The sequence below is a fragment of the Rhinatrema bivittatum genome, chromosome 1 (assembly GCF_901001135.1).
Source record: "Rhinatrema bivittatum chromosome 1, aRhiBiv1.1, whole genome shotgun sequence".
NCBI classification, from domain to species: Eukaryota; Metazoa; Chordata; class Amphibia; order Gymnophiona; family Rhinatrematidae; genus Rhinatrema; species Rhinatrema bivittatum.
Genome location: NC_042615.1, coordinates 694,498,420 through 694,521,242, shown reverse-complemented (window position 1 = coordinate 694,521,242; position 22,823 = coordinate 694,498,420). Strand labels below are relative to the sequence as shown.

Genomic DNA, 22,823 nt, shown 5'->3' with positions numbered 1-22,823 from the left:
CTCGGGTAGTTTATCCAGTGCCTTAATTTACCTACATAAAGTAGATTACAATCAGGCCCATACAGTAGAGTGTGCGGGAGAGCTGGCGCTCTGAGGCGAGTGCCCGCTCTCCCGTCACGTGCCCAGGCACCTCTCTTGGGCATGCGATTTTGTATTCAAATTAGGGCCCGCGCTAATAAGGAGGCGCTAGGGTCACTAGAGCGTCCCTAGCGCCTCCTTATTGGCAGAAGCGGTGGCTGTCAGCGGGTTTGACAGCAGACGCTTAATTTTACCGGCGTCTGTTGTCAAACCCGCTGACAGCCAAAGGTTCTGAAAATGGACGCCAGCAAAATTGAGTGTCCGTTTCCCAACCCGCGGTCCATGGGCAGATTTTTTTTTTTAAGAATTTTATTTTTTATTTTTGGGGCTTCCGACTTAATATTGCTATGATATTAAGCCAGAGGGTGTACAGAAACGCAGTTTTTTCTGCTTTTCTGTACACTTGCCCGGTGCGGTTTGGCCCCACATTTTGCTTTCTGTATTGTGGGTGAATAGCTAATAAGCTCATCAACATGCATTTGCATGTGATGAGCACTATTAGTTTCGGGGGGTTGGTAGCACGTTTCCACGTGCTATTACCCCTTACTGTATAAGGGGTAAAAATAGCACGTCGAAAACGGGGGCTAACGGTGCGCTCAGCTGAGCGCACCATACTGTATTGGCCTGATTGTGGCCAGTTAAATCTAGGATAGTGAAACACTGTAGCACTATTTGTTATGGTAGGTGGTGGCCCCTTTGACATCACATTGGTTGGAACGAAATCATGCTATAGAAGATATTCAGTATTTTTGCTCTTTATTGGGTACATAGTTTGAAAGAAGCTTATTACTGGAGTGAGAACAAAGATGGATTTATGACCTGAAATCTATAATACTGTCTGGATTGAACAACCGGTTGGAATTGACCAGGTTTCTTTAAATACTTCATCTCATTATACAGGCTTTTCTTCCTGTTTTAATCATAAGATTAGTATCTTTGGTTTATATGGTGGGTTTTGATGTAGTGGTTGTGAGTGCGTGTTGCTGGGATATTTAAAAAAAAAAAAGTTTCCCTTTTTTTTGTATGGATTGTGTTTGGTGGTTTTGAATGGCTGTTCATATGTAAAAGGGGTTTGTTTAGTTGTATTTGTTTGAGGTTATTGAAGGAAGGGTCCTTTTTCTTCTCCCCTGCTTCAACAGCAGGGGAGAAGAAAAACAACCAATAAGGACTGTATAACATAGTCTGGGTAAAACAAATAAGCATGGGTGTAGCTTGCTTATTGCGGCGGTTACCACCCCTACTACCCCTAACTAATCAAGCTAGATATTTCAATGGTGGGGGTGGAAGGGAAATAGAACCAAGAGCTAAGAGAAACAGATAAGTATGAGAGAAAAAAACGTGTGAAGCTTGCTGGGCAGACTGGATGGGCCGTTTGGTCTTCTTCTGCCGTCATTTCTATGTTTCTATGATAGGTTGTTTTAGAATTATGGTTACAGTATTTAAGATGGCATTGAACACTGTTTAAGATCACATTTGTTCAAATGATGTAACTTGGGTCTGAAACTTTAATCCTTGTTGAAATGTTTGAAACTCTGCATATGTAACTGTAAGTTTGTTTAGTACAAATTGCTTTTCTATATTCAATATGGGGTAGATGTTACAAATTTGCGCCCACGCGTACTTTTGTTCGCGCACCAGGCGCAAACAAGAGTATGCGGGATTTTAATAGATATGCGCGTATCTGTTAAAATCCGGGATCGGCGCACGCGAAGCTGTGCAAAATCGGCAGCCTGCGTGCGCTGGGCTGCGCAGCCTGCCTCCGTTCCCTCCGAGGCTGCTCCGAAATCGGAACTTGAGATGGTCAAGAACAATAGCCACTGAAAAAGCCACTTGGCTCCAGCTAAAAATGTATGAGTAGCAGTTTGTGCTTGAATAGCTAAATATTGCTACCTCCGACAAAGATGTTTTACTGTGATAGCGTATAAACAGCAGAATCTGCAGGGAATACTATGATCAAATTATGAGTGAAAGGTCTTGCCTGAAATAATGCATTGGAGTAAAGAGGCCTTTCTGATAATGATAAAACTTTCAAGAAAGTAAAAAAATAAAAATAAAACCATCAAAAATGGGGGGGGGGGGGGGGGGGACCATGAAAATGCTAAAAAAAAATAAAAATCCTAAGGGGTCTATATATACAGGGCCTGATTTTCAAAAGCATTTACACGCTTAAAAATGGGTTTTACATGTGTAAATGCACTTTATGCATGTAAGTGGGCTTTTGAAAATTGCTACAATATATAACATTGAATTGTCCATAGGATTTACCTGCATAAGTGCGCTTTACGCAGGTAAATGGCTTTTGAAAATTTACAATAGTAGTCATATTTACATGTGTAAACCGTTTTGAAAATTACCCCCTAAAGGTTTTCTCCCATTTTAGATCTATGGGAAACTTGTTTGGTGCATAGGTCCCAAAGATACAGACAAAACCTTTTTTTTAATTTTTTTTTAAATGAGCCAAAAAGAGCAAGGAAAAACATTTTGCACTTGTTCCTAAGAATATTTTGGCTATAATAAATTTTCAATCAGTCTACAGATAGCTAAAATTTTTCAATATCTAGAACCTATTTATGATTTCCAAATAAAAATTCAGATTGCACCACACATGTCATATACTGTATATGAAATCAGAGTTTAGGGAATGTTTGTGAATGCTTAATATCAAGAGTATGATATCTTCTGTACAATTAGATTACATTTCATACCCATTAATTAAATCGCTTGGTTAACAGGAATGCCCCAATCATTTTCCTCGGATAGTTTCCCCTCTGAATTTCATAAATTATTTTGTGTAAATCCTAATTCTTTAGAATAATTGTAGTGTTACTTCTACAGTTGCACCTGTAATTTTACTTTTTATACCCTAAAATATTTCATAGGTAGCATTAAGTAGTAATATGGTTTGATTATTGGCAGATTGGCAAAAGAAAAGATCATGTATGAAAAAGAAGCAAAACAGCAAGAAGAAAAGATTGAAAGAATGAAATCTGAAGGGGGTGATGAATATGTAATAAAGAAGCAGGTAAATATTCATATTAAATTGCCATGTTAAAGAACATCATTTTGCATGTGAAATCTTTTTACTACTACACCTTCTGACTTTGCAAATGAACAGCAATGCAAAGACTGTAATCAAAGAACTTGTACATGTTCCGCTTAAGACAAGTCTATTTGCATTTTATGACACTGCCTTTTTAATTTGGTGCTTGTTACAGAAATTGCAATAGAGAATTTCCAGTCCCTTGACATGCTCATGTTTCACCAAGGGGCTACGGCTGGAGAAAACGAGCAAATTTTATATCTATAAAAAAAAAAAAATTACTAATCGGAGCAAGGGCAACCATGAAAAAATACTATTCAGTATTCACAGATTACATACCAATTCTTTAAAGTATGATTTCAGTTATCTCAATTCAGTTAAAATTTTGTATCAACAAAGAGTGCAAAGGTTAAATGTCATGAGTACTAACGGCAATTTGTTTGAAGTAAAATAGAAATAACAAATCTGGCGCTACTATTTGTCAGCCAGTTTTAAAGTATATATCAGTAAATACAAAGTTAAATTGTATACCTACAACAGTTTTTTGAAAATACTAATTCAATAAAAACGTCTTAATGATATTCCAGCATTTATCTCAAGAACAGAGAAATGCCAAAGGAGTACCAATTACTATAAACCCTACGCCTGACTTATCAGCTTTCCTTTCTGATTTTATTCATTACGATTCTTACCATATTTTCCTTACTACAAAGGAAGAAGACTTTTTTTTTTTTTTTTTGTAGGAGAAGTATCCTACTATTCCTACCTTGTCCATCCTACCTAAAATTCATAAAACACTTGAAAACCCTCTGGGCTGCCCGATTTGTGGCAGGGACAGGATCTATTCTAGACCCCTTGTCTAAGTTTGTGAACATATTCATAAGGTCATTTGTTTCTGAATGTCTATCTTATGTATGGGATTCAAGTCAGAAGAGGTTACTTTTTCTGTCTAATCCATTTTGGTTGGTCACTCTGGATATTTCTTCACTTTATTCCAATATTCCACAAGAGTAAGCAATCTCTGTAGTAGAAACTGTTTTGGAACAGTGGAACCAAACCATGCATTCCAACATCATTTTCCTAGCATGTAGCAAATGGACTCAGGACCAATGGGTATAGTGTACTCCTGATAGCAGTTGGAGACAGATCAGATTCAATCTGACGTCAGCCCTAGTACATATACCCCTGCAGGAAGTGCAGCTCTTCAGTATTTTCCATCTCCATAGCAGTTAGGGACTGTATGCACGCTAGTACAGCGTTAGAGTAATTTTACCAAAGAAAACCAAATTAATAAGAAATCTTACCTCTACAGACGAGCCCCGCTCTCCTGCAGTGACACCCATTGGGTCCCTCCCCCAGTTGAGATTTCCCGAGGTGATTTCCGCGATCCCTCGGAGGTAAGCCTCGGTCCGGCGGCCGACCCTCAGCAGGGACCTAGCCCCGACATCTGGTGAGGCTGAGAGGCAGCGGATGCATCCTAGAGCATGGCGGTGACTGTATTTCCCTCTCCCCCCACAGCCAGAGACTGCCCGGAATGAAACCGGGAAGCACTGCGACAAGGTAAGGTAGAAATCTATTTAAAAGTCTCCGATCTCCAAAGCCCGAGGAGATGCACAGGTCGCCAGCCGGGACTAGTGCCACCGGGTTGATCTGCCCTAGCAGGGCTAGACCCCGGTCAGATCCGAGGGTCCTTCCACGTGGAGACTCTCCAAGGTGGTCGCCATATTGTCCGCATGGTCGCCGTCACCATTTTGCTCTGTTCGCTGCCCTGTTCGCTGTTTCGATCTGTGTGCACAGAGGCGAGCCGTGCGCACAGCGTTGCACGCACAAGTACCGGGCGCACAAGCGACCGCGCATAGCCACGTGCTTACTGTGCCGGGCGCATAATTTTGACCTGTGCGCACAACAGCGCGCACATCTCCCTGCACGCTCGCACCAAACCTATGCGCACAACTGTATTTTACGTGCACAAGCCATGGCACCACCAGAAAATAAACTCAAAGCTCAGGGCCTTTGCCCAGCATGCCACATTAGAGCTGCACAGCATGAGGAGGCCCCGGCCCTGTGTTTACAGTGCGAAGATGCCCTAGGGGAACCAACTCATGGCCCTCCCCAGCCAATACCGGACCCCAGCCTCTCGAGCAGTACGCCGGACCTAGCATTAGACAGCGGGGACCCCCCCCTCAAATGGGGCTCCCCAGGGTCACGGTGCCCCTTAGTCTAGACTCGGCATCTGTCTCCTGGGTGGAATTCTTTAAAGGTCTGCATACCTTCGTCCACATGCAACCGGGGCCTCCTATAATACGGCCACAGGCTCCACCAGAGGACCGCAACATGCCGGGACCCTCTATACCCAGGTAAGTGATTCCACCACCCAGAAGCCCCACCTTTGGGGACACGGACAACTCAGATGAGGATTCAGAACCCCTGGAGGAAGGGGAACTTCCGGGGACAGAACACCACTGAACCATGAGACCAAGCACTAGCTTCCAGACACCAAGCACTAGCTTCCAGACCTGGTCACACACAGCTTAAAAGAGCTTGCCATCCCGGGCACAAGTGCCTCGGGGGAACCTAGGACAAACCCACTATTAGAAGGACTCCGTCAGACTTCCCGCCATTTCCCACTATTACAAGCCGTCCAGCAACTAATTGACCTGGAATGGGATGCCCCAGAAACTACATTCAAAGGATAGATTCCAGACATCTGTCTTGAGCATCCTTGAGTGCTGCTCCTCCCTCCACCAGAATAGTAGTGCGCTTCGAGACCGCGCAGACCATGGCATCCACTTTCGGGCATGTCAGGAGATTTTTGGCGGCTGGGTCCAGCCATGTACCCTCTGGACCCAGCCGCCAAAAATCTCCTGACATGCCCGAAAGTGGATGCCATGGTCTGCGCGGTCTCGAAGCGCACTACTATTCTGGTGGAGGGAGGAGCAGCACTCAAGGATGCTCAAGACAGATGTTTGGAATCTATCCTCAAACTGTCAGTTGACGTCTCCGCTATGTCTTTACAGATCGTGGCCTGCTGTGCCTGGTTGACACGCGCCTGCTTAGGACAGACCAGGAACAACACTCTTGGGGAGGCCCTGGAACCAGCTGTATCATTCCTCGTGGACGCCGCTTCTGATCTGGTACGTACAGCAGCTAGAGGAATGTCATCCGCCATGGCAGCCAAAAGACAAATCTGGCTCCGAAACTGGTCAGCAGACGCATCCTCCAAAACAAGACTCACAAGGATGCCTTTCAAGGGAACACTCCTGTTCGGAAGCGAACTAGAGAAACTAGCCAACAAATGGGGCGAGTCCCCACTGCTGCAGCTACCGGAAGACAGGAATAAGAAACCAGCGATCCTTCCCCCGGACCTCCAGGGGCAGAGGATCACCCATATAGAAGCACATATCAAGCGGCCTGCCCTGCAGGCCGGAGCCAGTCCTTTCGGAACAAACACAATAAAAGAGGAGTTAGCTCTGGCCCAGGCCCCAGCCGCACCCCACAATGAAAATCAGCCGACCCATCTAAAGGAAGAAGCCATAGGGGGCAGACTTGCCCTATTCTACCAAAGATGGGTCGAGATAACTTCGGACAAGTGGGTCCTATCCATCATTCGAGAGGGATATTACCTGGATTTCCACCACCTCCCTCCAGACAAGTTTGTGGAATCCCCCTACCAAGACCCTTCCAAGAGGATGGCAGTGGAAGCTACACTGACCAGATTACTAGCCTTAGAGGCTATAACACCAGTGCCCCCACAACAAATAAAAACTGGCCATTATTCCATCTATTTTATCATCCCCAAGAAAGAAGGAATGTTCAGACCCATCCTGGACCTCAAGGCAGTCAACCATCACCTGAAGATTCCCTCTTCCGCATGGAAAACCCTAAGCTCGGTAAAAAGGGCGATACAACCAGGAGAGTTTTTCTTACATCCTTGGATTTGTCAGAAGCCTACCTACACATGCTGATGCTCTTGATGGATCGGAGTTTTCTACGCTTCTCGATCCTGGACCGTCGCTACCAGTTCCAGGCACTACCTTTTGGGTTAGCCACTGCACCCGGATGTTCACCAAGATCATAGTGGTATTGGCAGCAACACTGAAGAAGGAAGGAATCCACGTGCACCCTTATCTAGATGATTGGCTGATCAGAACGAAATCCCCAGAGGAAAGCCACCAGGCAACCAACAGAGTCAAAACTCTTCTGGAGAGCCTCGGGTGGGTGGTCAACACAAACAAGAGCTGCCTGCAGCCCTCCTAATCTCTAGAATACTTGGGAGTCTGGTTCGACACAAAACAAGACCAGGTCATCCTGACACAGTCAAGGAGATCAAAACTGATGACCCAGTTACAAACCCTGTTGAGTGAACTTTGCCCCACAGCATGGGATTACCTAAATGTTCTCGGCCTCATGGCATTCACACTGGAAGTAGTGCTATGGGCACGAGCTCACATGAGAACCTACAACGCTCACTACTATCACAATGGAATCCACTGTCCCAGAGTTACACCGTACAGCTTCAGCTCCCGGACAGAGTTTGGGCCCAACTACGATGGTGGCTACAGGAAGTCCATCTGAGCCAGGGAATGAGACTATCCTCACCAACCTGGATCCTACTCACCATGGATGCCAGCCTACGAGGATGGGGAGCACACTGCCAGGAGCTAACCACCCAAGGGCAATGGAACGAAGAAAAGTCGGGATGGAACATCAATCGCCTAGAAGCCCGGGCAGTCAGACTAGCCTGCCTAAGGTTCGTTCACAGACTTCGAGACAAAGCGGTCAGAGTAATGTCAGACCATGCCACAACAGTGGCCTACATCAACAGTCAGGGAGGAACCAGAAGCCAACAGGTGTCTCTGGAAATAGACCTCCTAATGTCATGGGCGGAAGTGAATCTTCAAGAGATTTTGGCCGTCCACATTGCCAGGAAAGACAGCGTCGCTGCGTACTATCTCAGCAGAGAAAGTCTAGATCCAGGAGAATGGAGGCTGTCGACCACAGCATTCCAATTGATAGTAAACCGTTGGGGAACACCAACCATGGACCTCCTGGCAAAGCGGTCCAACGCCCAAGTACCAGTTTCTTCAGCCACAGACGTGAACCCCAGTCCCAGGGAATCGATACCCTGGTACAGTCCTGGCCACAGGAGACTCTGTTATATGCCTTCCTGCCGTGGCCCCTATTGGGCGCAGTCATCCACAAGAGAGAACACCACAGGGGACCAGTACTTCTAGTGTCCCCGGACTGGCCAAGAAGACCGTGGTATGCAGACTGCTGACAGGGAACCCCCCTGCCGCTACCTCCACACAGAGACCTTCTCCAACAGGGACCAATCCTCCACGAGGATCCAGCTCGATTCTCTCTTACGGTCTGGCCATTGAGAGGACTCGCCTAAGGAGGAGCGGATACTCGGGGGCAGTAATTGACACCCTACTCCGAGCACGCAAGTTCTCCACATCCCTAACATACATAAGGATTTGGAGAGTATTCGAAGCCTGATGCAAGGACCACAATATCACACCACGCTCTGTCAAAATTCCTGCGATTTTGGAATTCCTGCAGAACGACCTACAGAAGGGATTGTCTCTCAACTCCATCAAGGTACAGGTGGGCTGCATTGTCATGCTATGGAACCAAGAGCGAGAGCAGCAGCATAGCCTCTCATCCGGATGTCTCCCGCTTTCTGAAAGGAGTCAATCAGATCTGACCACCCCTAAAATGGCTGGTTCCTCTTTGGAACCTCAACCTAGTCCTAGATTTCCTAGCAGGAACCTCTGAGACCTCTCCATGGCCTGTCTCTCAGACTATTAACATTGAAGACAGCCTTCCTGCTGGCAGTCTGTTCAGCTTGTCGTATATCCGAGCTACAAGCACTATCTTGCCGAGAGCTGTTCCTCAGACTCACCCCGGGAACCATCCAGTTATGCACAGTTCAGTCATTCCTCCCCACAGTGGTGTCTCACTTCCATCTCAACCAAACCATCTCGCTACCATCGCCAGATGAGCATAAGAATTCGGAAGAGGCTCGAAGTCTACACCATCTCAACATCGGCAGACTCCTAGTCAGATACCTGGAAAGGTCAGAATCCATACGAAAGACGGACCATCTATTCGTCTTTCACAGTGGGAAGAAGCAAGGGGAAGTGGCCTTGCTAGCAACCATAGCCCGCTGGATCAAAGAAGTCATCAAGGCGGCCTACGTAGAAGCAGGCAAGCCGCCGCCTTTACAAGTCAAGGCCCATTCTACTAGAGCCCCAGGCAGTGTCCTGGGTGGAAACCAAGATGCTGTCACCTGCCGAGATCTGCAGAGCGGTGACATGGTTCTCCATCCACACCTTCTCAGGTTTTACCGCCTGGATGTTCAGGCTCGGGAGGACACAGCATTTGCAAGGGCAGTACTAAGTGGGTCACAGGCAGCCTCCCACCCGGTTCAGGAGTAGCTTTTATACATCCCATTGGTCCTGAGACAATCTGCTACACGCTAGGAAATGGAGAAATTACTTACTTGATAATTTCGTTTTCCTTAGTGTAGACAGATGGCTCAGCATCCCACCCACTGCTGCCGTTACTCATGGAATTCTCGGGGGTCATCCCCAGGAGTGGGTGATTCACGGGTAAGCCATGCTTTCCTTCATCTAGGACACCCATTCTACCGGGTGTCGACGTTTCTCTGTTGAGGGCACTGGCGGTCTCCAGCTATAGCCAAATCAACCAGTTCAAATTAATCAAGTTAACTAAGTTATAAAGTTAATCAAGTTATTCAAATTATTCAGTCATACATATATCCACAATGCTTTTCGAGGAGAATACTGAAGAGCTGCACTTTCTGCAGGGGTATATGTACTAGGGCTGACAGATTGAAATCTGATCCGTCTCCAACTGCTATCAGGAGTACACTATACCCATTGGTCCTGAGTCCATCTGTCTACACTAAGGTAAGTAATTTCTCCATTTTGTTTTCATTAACCTCTGGTAGCTTTGACACAGAATTATGTTTTTTTTTTTTGGGTAACTTTTTTATCAACAGATTAAAGACATGGCAATGGGTACTACCATGGCTCCTTCCATTGCCTGCCTTTGTCACCAGATTTTAGTCAGACTTTGTTTACAGTAGTTCTTTCCAGCAATTTTTTCCCCTGTGAATTTGATACATAGACAATGGAGGGGTTTTTTTGTTTTTTTAATTTGGATTAGCACAGATATACAAGTTTTTATGTTCCTGGATTGGCTCAACTGCTGTAATCACAATCTTCACTTTGAATATCGCTTACGTATAGAATGTAGACAGCTGGTGGGCATGAAGATTGCCTGGTTACATGCCTATCTGGTGCGAAGGTGGCGGATCTCATGTCTCACCTAGATAGGATTTTAGACAATGCTGGGAAGGAGCAGGCTGTCGTGGTACATGTTGGCACCAACAACATAGGAAAATTTGGGAGGGAAATTCTGGAAATCAAAATTAGGCCCTTAGATAGAAAGTTGAAATCCAGAACCTCCATTCTCCTAGGACAAGCAGGATGGTAGTCCTCACAGATGGGAGACATCATCAGATGGAGCCCGGCACAGAAAACGTTTTTGACAAAATTTCTAGAATTTTGACCTGCACACTGAGCATGCCCAGCGTGCCACTATCCGCACGTCCACACAGGGTCCCTCTTCAGTCTCTTTATTTATTTATTTATTTATTCCCCCTACAAAATAGTTGCCTCGCAGTAGTGGAGCTCTTCTCTTGGCTCATCCTTTTCAAAGTATTTTCTCGCTCATTTTTGGCACCTGGTCCCTCTTCTTCAGTTGGTGCCGTCTAGCGTGTGGTAGGTGTTTTAAATTTTCTCTTCGTGCGGCCAATTCCCGACGAGTCTCCTCTGTGACCGGCCATTGAACCCTCACCAGCTATTTTTCATAGTGTTTGGTTTTCACCGATGCCCCCAGTGCCCATGGATCAGGTCGATTTACTGATCCGCATGAAGTCTGTGCAACACCCCCAGGCAGAGAATACAATGTCTGAGGTGTGACCAGATGACCCCCCCCCCCCAAGGCCGGTGTGCCCGGCTGGATAAGATGGGGGAAAGCTTTTTGTCAGTCTGATCCATCTACTCAAGCATCGGGGGCATTGACACCTAGAGGCTGAGGGGAGCCTTTAGATACGCCATCCCTCTTTACCCCTCAGGTGGGTCCCTCTCATGTGAGAAGAGCCAATGATAGGTCATCTGCGGTGTCATTGCACTGAAGGAAGTCAGGGTCTTCACGTTCTTCGGCTCCGGGGAAAGATGGGGCTGAGCACTGAGGGAGGTCCCGCAAGCATCACCGGTCGCCGTCGGCTCATGGTTTGTTTTAGTTGGAAACCGTTTTGATTAAATTATATTTGTAAAAGCGGTATATAAACACTTTAAAATAAATAAATGGCTACAGGTCCTGTGTGGCATCAGCGGATACCATTTACCTGGTGCAGCAAGCCTTGGACTTTGAGAGGTGCCACTTCCTGCACCACTCTGTGGTGGTTTAGTCTGCCCTCAAGAAGGCCAAGCATTCTCACACCCACACCTCTGCCCCACCAAGTCAGGAACATAGGGCCTTAGATGCCCTAGGTAGGAAGGTCTTTCAGGGTGCTATGCTCATCTCCCATATTTTATCCTACTAGCTGATATGACCCAATACCACCGGAACCTGTGAAAACAGATCCAGGAATTGTCTGAGTGTCTGCCCCAGCAGCAGCAGGACGCTTTCATGGCGGTAATGCAGCTAGGCCCAGAGGCGGGCAAACGAGGTGCGGTACACCTATGAAGTTTTTAAAATGGCAGCGAGGGTGGCTACAGCAGGCATTGGTGCCCGCAGAATGGCCTGGCTTCATGCCTCTGGACTTCGACCAGAGGTCCAGGAGAAGCTGGTGAATTTACCCTGCACAGGGGAGAATCTCTTTGGAGATAAACTTAGTGATGCAGTGGCCCAGTTAAAAGACCACCACAAGACCCTGCAACACCTCTCAGCGGGTATCTCAGGTCCGCCATCCTCTATCAGGAAATCCTTGCGACAGAGCTCCAGGATGTCCTTTTACCTCCATAGAAAGTACTACCCTCCTGCCTCTCTGGCATGCAGGTCATGAGCCAGCTCACATAAACTGCAGATCCCCCAGTCCTCAGCGTGCCTCCCAGCAAAGCCCCGCTATGGGTTTTGGCTATGGGCGAGAGAACATGTGCCAGATAGCCAGGTGGGGGAGGGGGGGCAGGGGTCCAAAGGTACGGCAAAGTCTATTTGTGGACCTCTGACCCAGCATTACGTTGGACCAATGGCTTCTCGCTATCGTTTGCCGAGAGTACTGACTGAACAACAGGAATGTCCCTGCAGACTCTCCCCCATGTCCATCGTGGGGTCCGTCCTTTCCTCTCATCAGGAAGTTCTTATGACAGAGCTCTCCGCCTACCCCGGCCAGCGGGGCTGGGGGTTCTAATCTCAGTACTTCTGATACCAAAGGAAACGGGGAGCCTGCACCCTGTTCTCGATCTGAGGGCCTTGAACAAGTTTCTTCAAAGAGAAAAGTACAAAATGGTCTCTTTGGGCACCCTGATTCCTCTCCTACAAAAAGGAGATTGGCTCTGTTCCCTCAACCGAAAGGATGCCTACACCCACATCAAGATCTTCCCCAGCCACAGGAAGTATCTCTGCTTTCTAGTAGGCAAGGAGCATTTCCAATACCATGTGTTGCCTTTTGGCCTCACTTTGGCTCCATGGGTCTTCAAGTGCCTGGCGGTTGTGGGAGCACACTTGCACCAGCAGGGCATGCATGTGTTCCCCCATCTGGACGATTGGTTAATCAGAAGCAACACCCAGCACTCCCTAACGCTAACTCTCCATGTGCTGCAGTCTGTGGAGTTTGTCATCAACTACCCCAAGCCCCATCTCAGCCCATCTCCATATCTGGGCTTTATTTTAGCCAGACTGGACACAGTTCAGGCCAAGGTGTTTGGGCCCCACGACTGAGCGCTTGCCCTGGCATCACTGGCAGGTTTGGTCCGACACAGTCATCAAATTTCCACTCATCTGTTGCTCAGTCTTCTGGGTCACATGGCTGTGTCTGTCCATGAACCCCATTCACCCACGTGTATTCATGGTGCTCGGTGGACCCTGCATTCTCAGTAGCTGCAGGCAACCCAGGATCTCAACGCACGTGTCTACATTACACAGCCTCTTCAGGCCTCCCTACCTTGGTGGGAAAATCTTTCCAATCTGGAGTGGGGACTTCCATTTCAAGCTCCCCTGCACCAGATTGTGCTCACCACAGATGCATCCACCCTGGGTTGGGGGGGGGGGGGGGCGGCGCACATGTGGACAGCCTCCGAACTCAGGGTCGATGGATGGCACAGGAAGCTCGCTGCCAGATCAACTTCTGGAGTTCTGAGTGATCCACTATGCACTCTGGGTGTTTTGGGATCATTTGTCCCACAAAGCTCTCCTGATACAAATGGACAATGAGGGTGTGATGTGGTACATCAACAAACAGGGAGGCATGGGCTCCTTCCTACTTTGTCAGGAGGCGGTGCAGATATGGTCCTAGGCCCTATCCCAAGGCATGCTCTTGTGAATGATTTTTACCTGGCTGGGATGGAAAATGTGGTGATGGTAGATCGCCAGAGTCTGGCGTTCCAACCACACAAGTGGTCGCTGGACCCCTCTGTAGCGGACCGGATCTTCCACCTGAGGGGAACCCTGGATGTAGATCTTGCCTCCCCTTGCAACAGCAAAGTCAGCCACTTCTGCACCATGTACAGGAGTGACGGGAAGCCAGCCTCTGATGCCTTTGCCCACTATTGGGGCAAGGGTCTTCTGTATGCGTGTCCTCCACTTCTGCTGGTAATGAAGACTGTCATGAAGCTCCGGCAGGATAAGGGGCCCATGATCCTGGTGGCCCTGCATTGGCCAAGGCAGGTCTGGTTTCCAGTCCTGCAGGCCCTGTCGGTCAGAGACCATCATCTGGGGACCTCCCCCGATCTGATCACACAGGATTGGGGCAGGTTGCGCTATCCAAATCTCAGGTCATTAATCTGACTGGATGTTGAGAGGCTAGTCCTACAGTCCCTCAACCTGTCTTAACATGTCTCAGGTACTGGTAGCTACAAGGAAGTCTTACAGTCTCAAGTGGAGTAGGTTCTCCGTCTGGTGTGGAGGTCATGGCTTGGATCCTTTTGCCTACTCATGGCGCAGTTGCTAGACTATCTGTGGCACCTCTCTGAGGCTGGCCTGAAGACCAACTCAGTCAGGGTCCATCTAAGTGCCATCAGCACTTACCATCAAGGCATTGGTGTACACCCATCTCTGTGCAGCCCATAGGGTGATTTTATGCGGGTATTGCTTCAGATGACGTCCCCCCATGCATTGTCCTTTTGTGACCTGGAACCTCAACATGCTTCTAGCATGGCTCATGCATGACTCGTTCAAGCCTATGCACTCCTGCATTTCTGAGGTACCTAACCTGGAAGGTTATCTTCCTCATGATAGTCACTTCAGCTCACAGAGTTTTGTGAGCTTCAGGTGTTGGTGAAGTATCCGCCCTACACGAAGTTCTTTCATAAGTTGGTCCTGTGTTGTCCCCCTAAGGTGGTGACTGATTTTCATCTTAATCAGTCTATTATTTTGCTCTAATTAAACTAAAAGGCCATGGGATAGGAGGTGATGTCCTTTTGTGGATTGTAAACTGGTTAAAAGATTGGAAATAGAGAGTAGGATTAAATGGTCTTGTTTTCACAGTGGATAAAATTAAATAGTGGAGTGCCTCAGGGATCTGTACTTGGACCAGTGCTTTTTAATATATTTATAAATTATCTGGAAAGGGAATACGGCGAGTGAGGTGATCAAATTTGCAGATCACAAAATTTATGCAGAGTAGCTAAATCTCAAGCGGGATTGCAGGTGGACCTTGCGAAACTGGAAGATTAGGCTTCCAAATAGCAGATGAAATTTAACGTGGACAAGTACAAAGTGATGCATATATGGAAAAATAACCCTTGCTGTAGTTACGCAATGTTAGGCTCTATCTTAGAAGTTACCACCTAGGAAAGAGATCTTGACATCATAGTGGACAATACATTGAAATAGTCTGCTCAGGGTGCTGTGGCAATCAAAAAAGCAAACAATGTTAAGAATTATCAGGAAGGGAATGGCAAATAATGGATGTTATAATGCCTCTGTATCGTTCCATGGTGAGACCATACCTTGAAAACTGTGTGCAATTCTGGTTGCTGCATCTCAAAGATATAGTGGCAATGGAGAGAGTGCAGAGGAGGGCAACCAAAATAAGTGGCATAGAATGGCTCCCCTATGAGGAAAGGCTAAGGAAGTTAGGACTGTTGGTTTGGAGAAGAGACTGGGGGGGGAGGGGTATGATAGGGATCTACAAAATCATGAAAGGTCTTGAACAGGTTAATGTAAATTGATTACTTTCTCTCTCAGACAATAGAAAGACTAGGGGCCACACCATGAAGTTAGTAAGTAGCTTATTTAAAACAGTTTGGGTTTAAAAAAGTTTGGATAAGTTCCTAGAGGAAAAATTCATAAACTGCTATTAATTAATAAGCAATAGTAGCTTGAGATTTATGTAATGTTTGGGTGCTTGACAGGTACTTATGACTTGGGTTAGTCACTATTGGAGACAGGATACTGGGCTTGATGGACCCTTGGTCTGACCCAGTATGGCAGCTTATGTTCTTATACAAAGCTTTCTTGGATACCTTGTTATAGTTGGCTCTGATTCCTTTCATACCTACCAATACAGAAAACCCACAGACCATAACACTCTCCTACATTATAATAGTCACCATTCTCAACCACTATGAGACAGCATTCCTGTAGGACGATTTTTTTTTCGGTTACACAGGTTGTGTTCTTCCCTTTAAGAATTTATATGTAAAAGTACAACATATGTCAGCTTGGTTTCGTGATAGAGGTTATCCATACCATGTCATTGAACAAGCCTATGAAAGGGCTCTTTGTGAATCGAGATTTCCTGTTCCTTCAATATCCTAAAGAAATTTCCAGTCTGATAATGTGTACTTCCTTTTTCAGAAAGAATTACCCTCAATTACCTCAATTATTAAATGGCATTGGTATGTTCTCAAATCCTATTCTGTTTTTCGCGAATTACCCCTGTAATTAGGGATCGTTTAGTTCCTTCTGAACTTAGAATTATCTCACCAGCCTTTGCTGCACCAGTCTATGCATGTGATCATTGTTCAGTTTGCACACATTCTTTGTCAATCACTAGTTTCACGCACCCAGTCACAAGACCTACACTCTGAGAACCTCCTCCAATTGTTCCTCGACAGAGGTAGTGTACGTTGTTCAGTGTCCATGCCCATTTTGCACGTAGGAAAAACTATTTGAGTTCTGAGAACCCGTATTTCTTAGCATTCAGGCAAGTAGATCAAGAACCAGTGGGTTATGCATCTCTACCAGCAGATAGAGACTGAGCAAAGCTGACATGGTGCAGGGAGCACCATGTCAGCATTCTCAGTCTCCAACAGATGGTGACGTGCGTCTCCCTATTGGGAATTGCTTAAAGTTTTAAAAGGAGAAAAGGAAATTGTATTCACCCTGCTCTTCTGTGATGATACCGTATAGTTTCTCCCTCAGTCGAGAATTCCTGATGTGATATCTTTGGATCCCTCCCTTAGATGAGTGCTTGGTCTGGTAGCTGGTTTTTGGCCAGAGGGGCAACTTCGGTAATAGCGACCAGGCATCAGTTATGACCGAGAAATTAGACGGCCGATACAACCTCCAAGTCTAACTTAATGAAGTTGCCCTCTAAAGGCTCACTCTTGTTGGGGAGCGAGCTGGAGAAAATGGCTAATAAGTGGGGTGAATCCTATGTTCCTCAGTTGCCAGAGGATAAGAAACAGACGCCATGCTCATTCAGCATGAGAGGTCGTTCTAGGGGATCCAAACGTTTTTGGCCCTACAGAGGAGTGGCCTTTCAGAGGGCTAGACCTTTGGTTAGGCCTCGGTCCTTTCATCCCAAGCAGTCCAGACAGGGCACTGGATTGGGTAGTGGAGCCCCCTGAGCCTCCCAATGGTGTGTGCTGATCCACCCACAGTAATAGAAGATAGGGGGTCGTCTCTCTTTTATCAGAGGGGGGTCAAAATCATGTCAGATCAGTGGGTTCTGGAGGTAATAAGAGATGGCTGTACGCTGGAATTTCACAGTGTTCCTCGAGACATGTTCATGGTGTCTCCCTGCAACTCTCCGTAGAAGAGACAGGCAATGGCTTGTACGTTGTGAAGACTCCTCAGTATGCGGGCTGTGGTTCCAGTGCCCACATTTCAAGAAAATATGGACCGATATTCCATTTATTTTGTGCCCAAGAAGGAGGGCTCTTTTTGTCCTATCCTGGATTTCAAGGGGGTCAACCCTAATTTGCGTTTGACTCGTTTTCACATGGAAAGCTTGCGCTCGGCGATAATGGCAGTACTGTCTGGGAGTTTGACGTCTCTGGATTTGTCTGAGGCGTACCTCCATATTCCTATTTGGCTGGAGCATCAACAATTTCTGCGTTTTGTGGTCATGAGTTTTAAGTGCTACATTTTTTATTTGTCTACCCTGCCCAGAACTTCTTCCAAGGTTATGGTGGTGGTGGCAGAATTGAGAGAGGATGGGGATCCTGGTACACCTATACTTGGATGACTGGCTGATTTGGTCTAAGAGTCTGGAAGTGAGCCTCTGGGTTTCACACAAGGTGATCTCCTTGTTACAGGAGCTAGGTTGGGTGGTGAACGTGGCCAAGAGCAATCTTCAGCCATCACAGTTGCTAGATTATCTTGGCGTTTGGTTCGACATGAAACAGGGCAGAGTTTTTCTGCCGGAGGGCTGTATTCAGAAGCTGATGGCACAAGTGCATCTATTGACTAACACAATATGCCCAACAATGTGGTCCTATCTAAGGTACCTGGATTGATGGCAGCGACCCTGGAAGTGGTGCCATTGGCGAAGGCACATATGCGTCCTCTTCAGTGCACTCTGTTTCGTTAGAGCCCACAATCTCAGGACTATTTGATTTGGCTTCACCCACCAATGGAGGTCTGCACTCACCTGCAGTGGTGATTAAAAGCAGATCATATTAAAAAAGGTTTCCTTAAGATCACCGGACTGGCTAGTACTCACAACGGATGCGAGCCTCCATGGTTGAGGAGCTCACTGTCAGGAGCTGACAGCGCAAAGTCGTCCGTCTTTCTAAATATCAAACTGAAACTCTTAACTCCAAAAAAGATGATTATGTGGAAAAAATTAAGCAACTAGGGAACAATCCTAAAGCGTTATTTCATTTGGTTCACAATCTAACACATCCAAAAAAATCAGTACTTGCTTCAGATTCTCTCTCAGCTGATGCCTTTTTTTGAAACATTTTTCGCTAAAGTTAGAGAATCTCAGTTTAATTTTCACCAATATTACACCTTGGTATCACAATTCTGCTTCTATTCACACACCCACTTGGTCTTCCTTTGAAGAGGTTTCTTCTCTGGAAACTTCTGATTTTGTTTCCTCCATTAACAATGTTATTTGTTCATCAAATGCTCCTATTATAGCTTTCAAAGCTATTAAAGACGCACTTACTCCATCTTTAACATCCATTGTTAACAATTCGCCTCATTCTAGATCTGTCCCTGATTGTCTTAAGAAAGCAATAGTTGCATCAAGATTAGATTTTTCAATAGAGATGTATCTAATTTGTCCAACTACTGTCCAATTTCTACCCTACCTTTTCTTTCTAAAATCATTGAATGTGCGGTGCTACGTAGATTCACTGATTCTTTGGAAGACCATGAGATCTTAGATCCCCCATCAATTTGGTTTTCATCAATCTAGGAGAACAGAACTTCTTTTGGTATCTCTGACACTATAGGGTGACTTGACAACGGCCAACTATTTCTTCTGGTCTCTTTGGATATATCATCAGCATTTGATACCATAGATCACAAAATTTTGCTATTCCGTCTTTGTGAGTGTGGCATTTCTGGCAATGTTCTGGGCTGGTTGTCTGTATCTCAATCGTTCTCAACAAGTGAAATTTAACCATCAACTTTCCACAGTACATTATCTAAATTCCGGTATTTCTCAAGGCTCTAACTTGTTGGCCATGCTATTCAACGTACATCTAGTTCCTATTACAAAACTTCTTGCTAGCATCACAGATGAGTATAAAATCTATGCCGATGATATCCAGTGTCATTAAACTACATCCCACTTGGAAGGATACTATAGACCATCTGCAAATCTGTATGTCCTCAATAAAACAATGGCTGCATCAAAATTATCATTAAACACTGCTAAAACGTAACTTTTAGTAATTCATAGGCCTCATTCCATCTCTTATGATTCAATTTCTTTTGATAACTTCACTTTATCATTGAATTCTCCCATAAAAAGTCTGGGTGTTTTTCTGGATGCAACCTAGAATGTTGTCATTCCAACCTCAGATTAAATCAATCATTAGAGCCGGCTTCTATAAATTACGTCTGTTGGCCTGTTTACGTCACATTTTGCACAATCATGATTTCCATATTATCGTTTGTGCAATTGTCTTCCATCATGTCAACTGTTGTAACAGTTTACTGTTAGGTATTACAAATAGCTCCCTACACCCTCTACAACTCCTTCTCAGTTTTGCTGTAAGATTAGTTTCTGATTCTAGTCGATTTGATCACGTTACACCAATTCTTGCTAAAATGAAATGGCTGCCGATTCGAGGGTATTCAGTACAAAATTGCAATGACTACCTTTAAATTGTTATGTACAGACTCTTGTTCTTGGTTGAATTCCCTGCTGAGGATTTACAAGCTTTCCTGTAAATTAAGATCCTCACAATGCGGTTTACTAGATGTCCCCTTCGTACGTCATGCTCGCCTCACCACAACTAGAGAGACAGGATTGTCCGTAGCGGTGCCTACTTTATGGAACGCGTTTCATTTAGACCTTTGCCTCCAAGATAATGTAAAAAAGTGACTCCTTCTGAGAGGCTTTTTATTACAGCAGGCTTTTTGTTGATTTTGTTTTATTTTGTTCTTCTGAAATGATTGTGTATTTTGTTTTTTATTGTTATTGACTATTTAGATTGTGTATGTTTTTATTGTAATAGCTTAAGCCTTCATCTGTTAGGCGATTCATAAATTTTAAATAAATACTAAATACTTCTGGAGCATCAATCAGCTAGAAGCCCATGTGGTACGGTTGGCATGCTTTTGGTTTGGCAACTGATTGCAGGGTCGATTTGTCTGGATAATGTTGGAAAATGCCACGATAGTAGCTCTTATCAATCAGCAGGGAGGAGCAAAGAGCCGGCAAGTATCGCAGGAAATAGCCCAGCTTATGGAATGGACGGTAGTGCATCTTCAAAAGATCTCATCCTCGCACATTGCAGGAAAAGACAAATATAAGAGCAGACTTTCTCAGCAGACAGTGTCTGGATCCAGGAGAATGGAAATTTGTCAAATGAGGTGTTTCAGCTTATAGTGGATCTCTGGGGTTTCTGGACCTGCTGGTGACTTCTTGCAATGCGAATGATCCTTATTTCTTCAGTCGCAGGAGAGATCCAAAGTCCTTGGGCACTGATGCCCTCGTGATGGAGTGGCCAGAGGGCAAGCTGCTGTATGCTTTTCTTCCGTAGCCCACGTTGGGCAGAGTGATTTGGAAGATCGAAAGTCATAGGTGATGGTGACTTTGGTGCCAGATTGACCCAGGAGACCGTGGTATACAGATTTACAAAGGCCCCTCCAGTTTACTGTGCACAGGGATCTGCTACGGCAGGGGCCTGTTCTTCACGAAGATCCGATTTCTATTTTGTTTTACGGTATGGCCCTTGAGAGGGCTTGGTTGCTGAAGCGTGGATATTCTACTGCGGTGATTGCCACCTTGCTACAAGCACGAAAGTGCTCTACTTCCTTGACCTATGTGCAGGTTTGGGGAGTGTTTGAGGCTTGGTGTGAAGATTGAGGGGGTTCTTCCTTGTTTAGTTAAGATGCAGCTCATTTTGAAATGTTTTTGCAGGATGGATTGAATAAAGGGTTGGCCTTTAATTCATTAAAGGTACAGGTGGCAGCTCTTGCCTGGTTTGAGGTCAGGTGAATGGTGGATCCTTGTTGGTTCATCCAGATGTGGCCTGTTTCTTGAAAGGAGTGAAGCATCTTCATCCTACATTGTGGTTACCGGTGACCTTGTGGAGTCTTAATCTAGTTTTGGATTTTTTAGCATGCCTTACTTTTTGACAGATGCGTAACCGTCCCTTGAGATTACTGACCTTGAAAACTGTTTCTTGTGGCAATTTGTTCTGTGCGTTAAGTATCCGAACTGCAGCCTTGTCTTGCCAAGAGGTGTTTCTACAAATGTATCCGGGGGCGATACAGCTGCATACTGTTCCATCCTTTTTTGTTAAGTGGTCTTGGATTTTCACTTGAATCGGTCCATTTCCTTGCTTCTCTGGACAGGAAAGGAGATGCAGAGGAATATTGCCTGTTACAGCAATATTCCTCTGCATTGAGGTATTTGGAGCCTTCTAAACATCTCAGGAAGATGGATCACCTGTTTTGTTCTTCATGGTGGAAGTAAACAGGCGAGCCAGCGTCATGGACTACATTTAGCCTGCTGGATTAAGGACGTAGTTACGGCCGCCTATGTGGATGCTGAGCAGCCATTGCGTAGTCAGGCAAGGGCTCATTTCACTAGGGCTCATAGTGTCATGGGTGGAGGTTAGATTATCTCCCATCAACATTAGCCGAGCTGTAATGTGGTCCTCTTTGCACACCTTTTCCAGGCATTATCGCCTGGATGGGCAGGCCCGGAGGACACAGCCTTCGCATGTGTGGTTTCGACTGGATTGTGGGCAGCATCCCACCCTATTCGGGAATAGCTTTGGTACATCCCACTGATTCTGGATCCGCCTGTCTGAACATAAAGGAGAAATTACTACTTACCTGATAACTTCCTTTTCTTTAGTACAGACAGGTGGATCCACCTTCCAGCCATTGGCTGCCAAATGGTTGTACTATGGTCCTCCTGCATGGTGGCATGTTCCAGTGAGTACTGGTAGTGTTAATTCAGTCCCTAGACTATTGTTAATAATCAAGTTTTTGTTAGTTTGTCTACAGTTGGCTTTTGCAGAGAATACTAGCAGGCTGATGTTAGTGCAGGGGTGTATATTCCATAATGTCAGCTTTGCTCCATGTGCATAACCTACTGGTTCTGTATCCACCTATCCACAGTAAAAGAAAAGGAAATTATCAGGTAAGTAGTAATTTCACCTTATTGAACATCTGTCCTGCCTACATTAGGGATGTCCCTTGAGTAGATCAGTGGCAAGGCAGCAGACACAAGATTTCAGACTTAAAAGTTCTTTGTGACTGAGAGACTTCTGTCTTCTGGTCAGGGAGGGGATTTATTTCAGCCTCTGGTCTAGATGGAACAAGTGGATTTTCGAATTCAACTCATTACTCCCTTTTGGTCTAAATCTCAAAATAGTGGTCTTGTTTTCTTTAACGCGCTCATAACCTCCAGGAATGTAACTGCTAATTCTCATTGGTCTAAATTATTCATCTCCTGATAGGTGGTTTGAGGTCATGTGACCCCCCCTTGGTCTGGCATGTTTTCCTGCATTTAAGACAAACTCAGTTCAAGCCTTAGTACAGTTTGTGAAGTGTTACCGCCAGACATGCTGTCACTTTGCTCATTGAA

At 45.7% G+C, this 22,823-nt stretch overlaps 1 protein-coding gene across 1 annotated transcript in view; it reads left to right on the top strand.

The window, feature by feature from the left end:
* TBCA (tubulin folding cofactor A) overlaps positions 1 to 22,823 on the top strand; it is a 136,505-nt gene that overhangs the window by 63,224 nt on the left and 50,458 nt on the right. Inside the window, exon 2 of the mRNA XM_029575407.1 lies at positions 2,995 to 3,100. Within this exon, the coding sequence (XP_029431267.1) occupies positions 2,995 to 3,100 (106 nt within the window). The remainder of the gene's footprint in view (positions 1 to 2,994; positions 3,101 to 22,823) is intronic.